The sequence below is a fragment of the Ananas comosus genome, linkage group 17 (genome assembly GCF_001540865.1).
Source record: "Ananas comosus cultivar F153 linkage group 17, ASM154086v1, whole genome shotgun sequence".
Taxonomy (NCBI): Eukaryota; Viridiplantae; Streptophyta; class Magnoliopsida; order Poales; family Bromeliaceae; genus Ananas; species Ananas comosus.
The window spans coordinates 6,413,490-6,425,648 of NC_033637.1; the positions used below are offsets into that span (position 1 = coordinate 6,413,490).

Genomic DNA, 12,159 nt, shown 5'->3' on the forward strand with positions numbered 1-12,159 from the left:
TCCCCGAATTTCGAGAATTCACTTCCCTTACAATACCCCTCTATACTCATAAGTTTTCGACCGTTAGATCTACCCCTTTTATCATTTCCATCCGTCAGATCAAACTATTCAACCAACTACCCACTTAACTCTAAAAGACCGCTATCATTCTAACAGGAAACCACTATCATCTTAGCCGCACATCTCTTCATCCAATGACTGAAAATTTATGAGTACAAAGGGGTCTATACTCATAAGAGTATAGTAACCCTAGCCTATATATATGAGTCTGGCTACTATACTCTTTTATGAGTATACACCCATTTATAATTATAAGTTTTCGACCGTTAGATCTACCCCTTTGATCATTTCCATCCGTCAGATCAAACTATTCAACCAACTACCCACTCAACCCTAAAGGACTGCTATCATTCTAATCGGAAACCACTATTATTCTAGCCACACATCTCTTCATCCAACGACTAAAAAATTATGAGTACAAAGAGATCTATACTCATAAAAATATAGTAGCCCTAGCCTATATATATGATTCCGGCTACTATACTCTTATGAGTATAGACCCCTTTATACTAATAAATTTTCGACTGTTAGATCTACTCGTTTGACCATTTCCACCCGTTAGATAGATATATTCCTCTAGAAAGAGAGAGAGATAGAGAGAAGGGGGGGTAGCCGATAGTACTGGCGCCATCGTTGCCTTTGTCGGCGATGCGTATGATGCAGTGGGGGGGTTCAATCGATGGGCTCCATTAATTATGCCGACATGGAATTAGGAGAACACAAAGTATACATTTTAAACTTTGAGGAGAAAGAAGGTAAATGGAACGATGCCTAATGAAGAGTGTTAGAGGCACGCTAGCCTTCTCGTCTTCTCCACTATTACTCTATTAAATGAGAAGGTAAATGAAAAGACGAGAGAATTACTATATTAAATGGGAAGGTAAATAAGAATGTGAGAGAATTACTCTATTAAATGGTAAGTTAAATGAAAAGGTGAGAGAATTATTCTATTAAATGGGAAGGTAAATAAGAAAGTGAGGGGACGATATCGATGTCAGAGAGATAAATTGTATTCGTGGAGGAAATACCCAGTAGCGGTGGGCCTAACATTCAATGTGCGGCTTCCACCACGAGGCTATAGAAAGGATGGAGGAGGTGGTTGTAACACTAGTAGATGGGCCTAATTTCAACAGAATTCTATCACGCCGGATAGAAGCTGTCATGCCCCGAATTCCTCGTTTCCCCGGGCATGCTAACAGACCTGCCGTATACATAGAAATTTTTTCTGTGTACGAAGCGAAGCTGTACATGTACCTGTAATCATACAACACTACAACCAGTAGTATAGAGCTGCTAGAAAGGAATAAAACATATATAATAACAATGGTTCAATACATACATAGCATCTGGATACAAAAATACTCGCTCCAGCGAGGTACAACATTAGTACGTAAAGAATCAAAAACTATAACTACCTGTAGCTGGTATTCCTCTAGCTCTGTGACTCGTCTGGAAGGGCTCTAACTCACAACACCCTTGCCACGATCAGTATCAGCAGTAGCAGCAGCCGCAACCGAAGGCTCTGCAAAAGATCCACAACTGGGCGTGAGAACTATTGCAAAAAGAAGTAGTCCTCAGTAGGTACCGCTACCGACCTCAACGGCTCACCCACTAAGTCTACAAAAGGTATGCTCAATGATAGTAAAGGAACTGGAACAATCTACAGCTATATACCACTATACTATCATGATCTGACACTACTATCTGTAAAATAATACGATCTCTGATCCAATCTCACTAGGAAATGTGAATACACCTATCTCAGGGACTGTGAATACACCCGTCCCGCCTGTCGAAGCTATACAGCTACTTCCACACTAAATCGTCCGTGGAGAGCAAGTCCAACCAGGACACAACGACACCAACGCAAACGCACAAAGCCCGACTCCGGAGTGGCACTTGTGGGCGCTACCCAACCGAGTATGCAAGCGTATCTCTGTCGAGCTCAATTAGTCTCTCACAGGCTAAGATCCAAGTAAACAGGGTCCAACTGGTCTAACAACCAAACTCAAGTTCCCTCGGCACAATCTGATGCAAAACAACAATATGGGTCCACCATCAACCTCAACGGCACCCGACAGTCCGGAACAGCCTAAACACTGCTGTAAAAATAAGCTCGATATTCCAGCACGAGCGTAGAAACATTCTACACTATCCTGAGTATCCACTTCCCACCAACTGCGGTGATACAAACAAACTACGGCTCCTAGAGCTAACTCCGGTAGTTTTAACATATGACAGTGTAGAAGCGCCAGTTTTCTCCTAAGTCAATTCCAATTCCAACATGTATTATTTACTAATATTCTAAGCTTCAATTCAGATTAGAAACACAATAAATCAACGAATCGAGCGATGAAAAAATGACATACACAAATCCGCTAATACATGCTAGCAATAGAACTTAGGAGGAAATCCGCAAAAATTCGGTAAGCATCACTTTAACCCACGTCAAGAATAGCTCGTCGACAACAAGCGAAAGGTGGAACCCTACCGAGAACAACCTCCAACCAGCAACAATGCTCTCAACAGATCTAGACACCAAAACCCAAGGTCTCCATCAATATCCCAAAAAATTCAGCACTCAAGCTAGATTTTCCTCAATTTTAATATCAACTTACCTCCCAATGCTCAAATTAGATGAGGGAAGGCTCCAAAACTAGTGGAGTATGATAGCACACTAGGCTTAGGTCGCAATTCCAGTTCCCTCCAAGAATTTATCCATAAAAACCCCAAAAATTCCATTTTTAGCTCAAAAACCACAAAAGCTGAGTAGAACAGCAAATTCACTATACTAACCTCAATCAATTTCTGTCAAATTTGCTCAACGAAATCTCCAAAGAGTTCTCTAACCACCAAACCAAGTTTCGCAGCAATCCGATCCTCCTACGCCGCACACAATCCAAAACGCCGAAAGTCGCTGCTGGGAAACTGCTAGAACTGAAATCCTCAAGGTGGAAATAGTGGAAATGTATAAATTGGAGGATTTAGAGGGATTAGAATGCAATTGTAGGCTTCACTGTGAATAAGGGAGGAAAAGAGCTCACAGGGGTCGAGTTCCATCTATTTATAGGGTGATAGAATGGTCAAATAAGCCTCAGGAACAAAAGCTGCTAACCTGATATCCTTGCAGAAACGACCACTTTCGGGCGCCCAGAACCCCTTTCTGGGCGTCCGAAACCTTCAGGCTACACAATTGCTCCTCTTCGATTCCTCCGCCCGCGGTGTGCTGCGCCCATATCCTGATTCGGCGGACCTTACTTACCACTAGCCACGTGTCAACGCAAACGATATTCACAAAGTAAACTTTCGGACCCTTTTCTGGGTGCCCGAAACTAGGATCCAAATTGGCTTCCAGTTCTGCTCAGTTCAGCACTCGAGTTCTGGGCGATCCAAACCCTGTTTTGGGCACCCGAAACTGGCAAAACTTCAGTTTTGCTCCTTTGAGTGCGCAAAATCCATTTCTGCATCCATTTCGTGCAGAAACGACTCCGATTCAGTCCGACACTCACCAAATGTGTCAACCAGTCACTAGTACTGTAGCCAATCCTATCCAAACCTCAGGAACACTACAGAAGCTATGGGGATTAATAGTTTCGTATAGATATACACACTCTTCTCACAATCATGAGACAGAGTCCTAAGCAGCTTGTTGAAGAGCCTTATTTGAGAGAATATTTTCTTTACCATAATTATTCTAGATAAAATTTGCAACATCCAATCGAATCTCTCCATATTGCGTAAAAATACAAGAATATTTTTTAAAGCCTTATTTTAATGTGCAATTACTATGTCGCCCCTGATTGGACCTTTCTCCATCTTATTTCGCATAATATGATTGGTTTAGGTAATCCTGTTGGTAGACGTATTTCCCGACCCTTGACCCAGTCAAAGATCCTCCTCGGGGAGCGCGTCGGGGTGAGGAGCGGCTGCGGATAATGACCCTCGAAGTTTGCGCCCTTCGACAGATCAAGCGATTCGGCTGACGAGGGATCGAATCAGCCGGGTTCGAAGACCTCTACAGTAAATTTGGTTCGGCTCGGATGAGCCGAATACTCAAAACAGGCCGGAAACTAAGCCGGGAGAAGAGCCAAATGGCCAAAACAACACGAGATCTGGTCGGCCTGAAGAGCCGAAAAGAGATTCTATTGATTGATTGGAAGTACAATGATGGATATGTAGTTTACAGCGGAGGAATGTCCGTGAGGCAGACAGACTCCATAGATCTACTCTAGCGGACTACTCCTAGAAAAACAGTAAAATTACAAGTAGACTACTCCTAAAAAATACAGAAAATTACGAGGAAAATAAGGATGGTCTTTTGTTCACAGGGAAAAAGACCCCTTTTTAGAGCGTTATTACCCTATTTATAGATCGCCCCCTTGATCAGTTATTGCTCTTACACGATCGGCCATTATCTCCTTATATCCCGAACCACCTCCAGCCGATCGAAATCGCATGTAACTGCTTGCGGTTACTGTAACTTCCTTCAATTGGCGCGATTTGGTTTCCTTTAAACTTTTCCGGTGCTCCTGGTGTACTACCGAATATATGCTTTTGAAGGGAATACCAGCATGCCACCTGTCCGCGCCTAATTGGCTCAATAATTGCCCCCTCGGCAGCTTTCAAAGTAACACTTCGATAGCTGGCGTGACCTGAGGCGCGGTTATTTTTCAACTTCCTGGTACGGTTTCATCTGAACCGTCTATTTTTCTGCTGCTGAAATCCCGCCATTGCTTCAATAACAAGCGCGATCCGAGGCATGGTTCTCGGTTCAATCAAATTCAAATTCTCTGTACGAGTACCTGACGTAATCCGAGGCATGATCCTTTGCATAGTTCAATCTTGATCATCTATTCTCTTTTTTACGGCCCCGATCTCGTTTTCTACTTTTGTCTTATCTGTGGCATTAATTAGGTCATCTTAATTACCGCCGTCTATTCATCATTATAGTCGACCTCGGAACTCGTTTAGACGCAACGGATCGACGCGACGACCTTTTCTTCTTCCCTATGCTTCTCATCCTTTTTGTCTTCTCTGTCTCTTTTATTTCTTCCTCGTCTGCTCCGACGAAACTTCTTTTTCGTCTCTTTCTTTCTTCCTCCTGTGTCTTCTCGCCTTCATTCTCATCTTCTTTTTCGCTTCGAGTAATTGGGCCGCTCCCGCCTTTACCTACTCGTCCTTCACTGGATTATACCTTGCTTAGATCATATCTCGAAACGGACCCTACTAGATTCATTTTGGGTCCCTCTTTTACTGAAGACCCGCCTGCTGATGACTTCCCTTATTCTGATGACGGTCTTCCATTAATGGCCAAATCCATACATCTCCACTCCTGGTACCCTTCAGCTTCAATAGGAAGAAGTCTGCGAACTTAGCCTAGTGTTTCGGACGCTTATTTAGCTTGGTCGGATCGAGTGGAAGCCACCTATGGTGATTTCTGGCGGGACATTGTGGTCTATAAAGCTATTTGGCTGTCTCGGAAACCTCCGGTAGCCGACAACCTTCCTTTGGCTTCTGCTCTCTGTTTCTGGTCCCTTGTTTCCAATGCCTTTCTTTTTAAAGAGGGGCCTCTCACTCCGACTCTTTTAGATGTAGCAGTCATCATTGGTCTACGGCCTCATGGTGTTACTCTCTCCATGGCCTACAATCCTGATAGTGTAACCGATTTTGAGGCCCATCTTGACCCCACTGATCTAGCCTACTCCAAATTTCTTCTTAAATTTGCAGGCGAATCCCCTGCCCCTGTCACTAAGAAAGAACACATAGCCTTCCTTCTATATTGGCTATGTCATAACCTCTTCTGCACTCGTTCACAGAAGATTAATCGAGATTTTATCCCCATCGCCGTTGGCTTGTCTAACGGCGATAAATTAGCTCTTGGGCCTTACTTTCTGGCTTTTGTTTATAGAGAAATTTTTGATTCTCTCAAACCACTACCCTCTGGAGACGAGGTAACAATCAGTTCGGGTTGTGGTGTTTTCTGGTTTTTACAAATATTTTTGCAGATTTACTTCCCTAATTTATGCTAAACTCCTTTGAATAAAGATTCGGCTGCTCATTTTCATTCTTATGGGCTAGCGCTCGGCTGCCCTCCGCCATTAACATCAGGCTGTCCTTCTGACTTTATCTCTTATTTTAAAATGTTTTATGAATCTCGTCCTCATTTCTCCATCCATTGGTCTCCATTTGCTGATCGCGTTACCAGTCCGTCTTGGTTCTTAGCAAAATATGAAGCTCTTCAAGGCGAACTTGCTTCTTCTCGCGCCGGCGAATATGCCGATGTTTGGTACTCTTTTTTGGCAACAAGGGATTTGCACATTGGCATGAAATCGCGCTCGAAATTGTTGCCTAGTACTGAGGTTTATTCTCCTCAACTCGTAGTGCGTCAATTTGGATTTACTCAAGCAGTCCCTGCTCCAGCCAAGTTCTTCACGGCCAATACTGCTGTTGACCGACCCTCTACCAAGAATATAGCCGATGTTGATCGGATCTCGGCTATGGGAAATCGCCTTCGGCGGTTCTTCAAATTAGTAAGCTTCAAGCCGAATTACACAAGGGTGGTAGGCTTTCGATATACCGTCACCTAGGATCATTTTGCCGATCGTATTTTCAATTGATCAGCATTACAAGCATTCCGTCAGACTATTCTCCCACTAGGTACATCTTTTTGCTTATAGTTAATTTTTCTTTCATTTTCAAATCTATTAAATTCTATTTGTCTCTCAGATACAGCGGTACCTATTCCAATTGATCCCGCTGCTTCATTTGTACCAAAAGAAGAAGAACCAAAAGAGGCCTCTGATATTCCAACTCCTTCTTCTGTAATACACTCTGTTTTTCCTTGGATTTTTCTTTTCTTGCTATACCCAACACTCATTCTGCCTTCATCCTTTTGCCTACAGTCTATTCCAGTTTCTCCATCGGCACACGCTTCAGAGAAAAGGCCGATTGAAACCACACAATCTACCCCTCCGCCGCCTTCGAAACGGCGCAAATTGGTTGCCAAGAGACCACATTCACATTCTCAACAAACCGAGGGCGCTTCTTCTGCTGATGTTTTAAAAAGAACCGAAAATGTGCCTTCGGTTGCAATTCGAGAAAGAAGAGTCGAAAAAACAACGTCGGCTGATGTTCCAATAGAAAGAACCGAAGTACCTTCTTCGACTGCTGAACAAAGTTCTATTTCGAATGAACCGATTGAGATTGAGGTAAACCAATTTAGTTACTTGTACTTAATATTTTTGCTTCTTCATTTATTTATTCTTTTTTCCTAATAAAACAGTCTTCTCCTAAAAGAGTTTATTTTGCTCCTTCTTTGAAGACACAGATAGATAGGCAACTCCGCCAAAGAAACAAGAAGTAGAAAAGAAAAAGGCAACTCAAGAATTGAGCCAAGAATTGCCGACAAATGATGTAGCATCACCTCTGCCTATTCCAATTCCAGCAATAGAAAGAGAAAAAGTAAATGCACATTTAGGAGAAGATGTTGAAGAAGCACGAACAGAGCCTTTTTTGACTCCTGAAACTTCTTCGTCTGTTCCAGAAGATCCTCTGTCTGCAACTCTTCACTTTTTCTTAGTTTCGAGTCCAAATTCTAATGAAGGAGATGACTCAACTATCATTGTGATGTCATCAGACACTCAACAATAATTTGATGAGTGTCTACGATTATATCGTCAAGGTCTCCTCTATTTGGCTCAAAATTCAGAGCAATTTGATCGGCTATGTGCTCTTTCACTTGACTTGGCCGATCGGTCAGACATCTCTTCTGCTAGTAAATATTTTGTAGAGATCCTATCTTCTCAACTTTCTTCTTTTTTAGTTCGGCAACAATCTTTGGGTGCCGAGCTTTTGTCTTTAGATCAATATTTTCACTGCGTTGATCATTTTGAGGTAGCGGCTCCTATTACCGATGTGAGCCGAGAAGATCGTGTCTTAGCAGATCAAGAATCGGCTCTGCATCAGCGCATTTTAACTCTTGAAGAAGAATTGGCTGCAGCCAAATCGACTGTAGCCCATATTTCTGAGCGTCGGCTTCAATTGCAAAAGCAATTGGAATCCTCGAAAGAAAAGGGAACAAAACTTCGAGATGAACTCTCTCAACTCTACAAAGTACATCCCTTCATGAAGCGCCGAAGAAAAGCTGCCGAAATTGTTCAAGCCAACCTGATAGCCGAATGGAACCAACTCAGAGATTTATTATCTTGATTCGGCTTGTAATATTTTAACTCTAATTCTGATTATTTTTCCACATGGATGGGTAAGACTTCTTTAAATATTTTTCATTAACTGGCCTCTCATTTTCTGACCCATCTCTGTTTTTCAAGTAATATGTATTTCCTTTATTTTACTTATCTGAAATGGTCCTTCCCAATTTGGAGACCATTTACCATATAATCGATCTTTTCGACCGATGGGGAATAATAACCTAAGAACTAAATCACCAACTGCAAAGGATTTAGCTCTCACTTTTTTATTATATGCACCACACACTCGGCTTTGATAAGCTTGTAAATGATTTAATGCCATCAACCGAGTTTCATATAGCTTATCCATTTCATCTTTCATTAACTCACTGTATTCATCAGGCGATAGTTCCTTCTGATTTTCTACTCTTAATGAAGGCACTGTTATTTCGGCTGGAACTACAGCCTCGTCGCCGTATACTAATTGGAACGGTGTCATCCCGGTTGCCATTTTCACTGAAGTCCGGCATGCCCATAATACTTCGGATAGTTTTTCATTCCATTTTCTTGGATATTTTCCAATATACCGCTTCATAAGGTTTATAATCACCTTGTTTGCTGCTTCGGCTTGTCCATTCGCTTGAGCGTAATAAGGAGACGAATGGAGTAGTCTTATCTTCCGAGATTCGATGAACTGAACGAACTGTCTACCCGTGAACATTGTTCCTTGATCGGTCGTAATTGTCTCGGAAATTCCAAAACGATGAATTATATAATCTTCAACAAAATCAATGATTTCTTTCTGAGTGACCAACCGAGCGGGTTTTACTTCTACCCATTTAGTAAAATAATCTACGGCCACTATAAAAAACTTATAACCAGCCGAGGAATTCGGCTGAATTTCTCCAATCAAATCCATGGCCCAACCGCGAAAAGGCCACGGTTTAATTATGACATTCATCTCGGAAGTAGGAACTCTCTGTACTGATCCATGAAATTGACAATCATAACAACCCTGGCATATTCTATGCAATCTTGATGCATAGTCGGCCAATAATATTCTAAATGCCGAATTGTCCAGCTCAATCTTTTTCCTGCCAAATGGGCTCCACACAAACCTTCATGTGTTTCTCCCATCACTAATAGAGCTTCTTCAGGCCCCAAGCACTTTAATAACACTTCTTCGACTGTTCTTTTATAAAGCTGTCCATTCAATAGACAATAGCCGAGTGCTCTTCTTCGAATATTGTAATCACACTTTTGATTAGAATCCTCTAGATATTCAACTATGGATTTTCTCCAATCCTCTTTTACTTCTATAGAAGCAACAATCGGTTCTCGCACATGAACCGAAGGTAAAAGCCTTCTTTCTATCTTTGTTAAACCTTGCTTCGGCTCTCTATATCCTGAAGTCGATTGGGCTAATTCGTTCGCTTGTTCATTTTTCTCCCTAGTCAAATGTTCACACTCAACTTTTCCGAAACTGCAAAGCAGTTTCACTATTTTCTTCAAATAATTTTGTAAATTTTGACTTTAGCATCGGTACTCTCTGCTAACTTGCTTGATTACTAGCTGTGAATCACCGATGACCCTAAGCGACTTGACTTTCAGTTCTTGTAAGATTTCAAGACCAATTATTAAGGCTTCATATTCGGCTTGATTGTTAGAGCAGCCAAAACCTAGCTCAAAAGCAAATTTACATGAATACCCCTCAGGAGATTGTATAACTATTCCAACTCCTGCAGCCTCGGCTGTTCTTGAGCCGTCAAAATAAAGTGTCCAAGGTTGACAGCCGACTAAATTTTGTTTCGGCTCTTCAATTTCAACACATGGATGATCAACCAAAAAATCGGCTATTGCTTGTCCTTTAACAGCTTTTGCTGGAATATAATTAAGAGAGAATTCAGACAAGGCAAACATCCATTTTCCAAGTTGACCCCTTAATACTGGTTTAGCTAACATGTACTTTACCAGGTCGGTTTTGCATACTACCGACACCTCAGTTGGTAAAATATAATACCTTAGTTTTGTACAAGCATAATACAAAGCCAGGCACAATTTTTCAATAGCCGAGTATCGTTTCTCAGTGTCTAATAATCGTCGGCTTAAGTAATAAATGGCCTGTTCCTCTTTTTCTTCATTTTCTTGGGCTAATAAACGCCCAAGGTTTTCCTCTGCAGTCGAAATGTATAACTTCATCGGCTGTCCTTGTTTAGGAGGCATGAGAATTGGAGGATTTGACAAGTATTTCTTTATATTTTCAAAAGCTTTTTGTTGTTCTTCTGTCCAAACAAATTTTTCTTTACTTTTAAGCCGAAGTAATGGAGTGAAAACTCCTATTCTACCGGCCAAATTAGATATGAATCGCCGTAAATAATTTATTTTCCCCAACAAACTTTGCAACTCTTTCTTGCTTTTTGGGGGCGGCAATTCTGATATAGCTTTTGCTTTATTTTTATCAACTTCTATTCCCTTCTTATGTACCAAAAATCCTAAAAAGTTTTCTGCTGAAACTCCAAAGGCACACTTCAAGGGATTCATCTTTAACTTATATTTTCTAATCCTTTCAAAGGCGAGCTTTAAATCAATCCAATGTTCGGCTTGTGATTTGGATTTTACAACTATATCGTCGATGTAAACTTCCAACATTTTACCGATTAAATCATGAAAAATAAAATTCATCGCTCTTTGATAAGTAGCTCCGGCATTTTTCAAGCCGAACGGCATGACTACCCATTCAAAGGTTCCAATAGATCTCGGGCATCTAAAAGCCGTTTTAGCTACATCATTCTCAGCAATATAAATTTGGTTATATACAGCATGTCCTGTCCATAAAGGACAGGATTTCGTTACCAGCAGCCGAATCTACTAACATATTGATATGGTACTCATCTTTTGGTGTAGCTAACTTTAAATTCCTGAAATCGATGCAAACTCTAAGTTTACCATTCTTTTTTCGTACTGGAACTATAGTAGATACCCAATCAACATAACGGGCCGCTCTAATAAAACCGGCCTTCAAAAGATTTTTAATTTCAATCTTAATTTGGAGTACAATACTCGGTTCAAACCTACGAGCCGGTTGTTTATAAGGCTTGAAACCCTTTTTAATAGGTAGCCTATGTTCTACAATTTCTCGACTCAACCCTGGCATTTCTTCATAACTCCAGGCGAAGCAGTATTTGTACTCCTTCAGCAATGCTTTCAGCTCCTCCTGTTGTTGAGCCGAAAGCTTAGCGCTAATGTAAGTCGATCGCTTGTCTTCATCAGACCCCAAGTTCACCTCGATTAGTGGATCTTGTGTCTCCAATTTCTTTTCACCTACTTTTATAGGCGATTCTTCTAAGTTCAACTTGTTGGTTCGCCTGTTTGCTACATTCGATAAATCTTCATCGGCTTCTCCTGCTGATTTCATCACTTCTTGTGAATCGGTTTTAGCAGTCGATTTCGTCATTTCATTAATGGCCTTTTCGGCCTTCTCATTGCTCACCACCTCTTCGGTCTTTTGAGCCGAATTTATCACACAGCCGATCTTGTTGATCGGCTCTTCTAGTCGAAGCTCCTCTAAAGCTTCGGTTCTTGATCCGTTGCATTCCATTTTAACCATTTTGGTGGCTCCTGGGCTGCCACCAAAGCTCCTTAATCTTTAGCAAGGATCAACTGGACTCCTTCTGTGACTCTTACGAAGAAAATTTGATCCGGATCCGCGTTGGCCCAGTTAATGTGGCCACTTCCTCGGTGTTAATGTCTACCATTTGGGGTCGTCCTTGGGCCCGGATTTCTTCAACTTTCTCTCCGATCCACTGGAATAACTTTCCGTGGAGTGTAGAAGGCACGCACTCGTTCGCGTGAATCCAATTGCATCCGAGTAGTAGGTTATATTGACTATCTGCATCAACTACAAAGAATGCAA

The 12,159-nt window shown here is 41.6% G+C and overlaps 1 protein-coding gene across 1 annotated transcript; it reads right to left on the reverse strand.

Moving 5' to 3' along the window:
• LOC109723399 lies at positions 8,383–11,844 on the reverse strand. The gene is made up of 2 exons (XM_020251744.1): positions 11,322–11,844; positions 8,383–9,230 (listed from the first exon to the last, which is right to left on the reverse strand). Exons 1-2 carry the CDS (start codon positions 11,842–11,844, stop codon positions 8,383–8,385), a joined length of 1,371 nt encoding a protein of 456 aa, XP_020107333.1.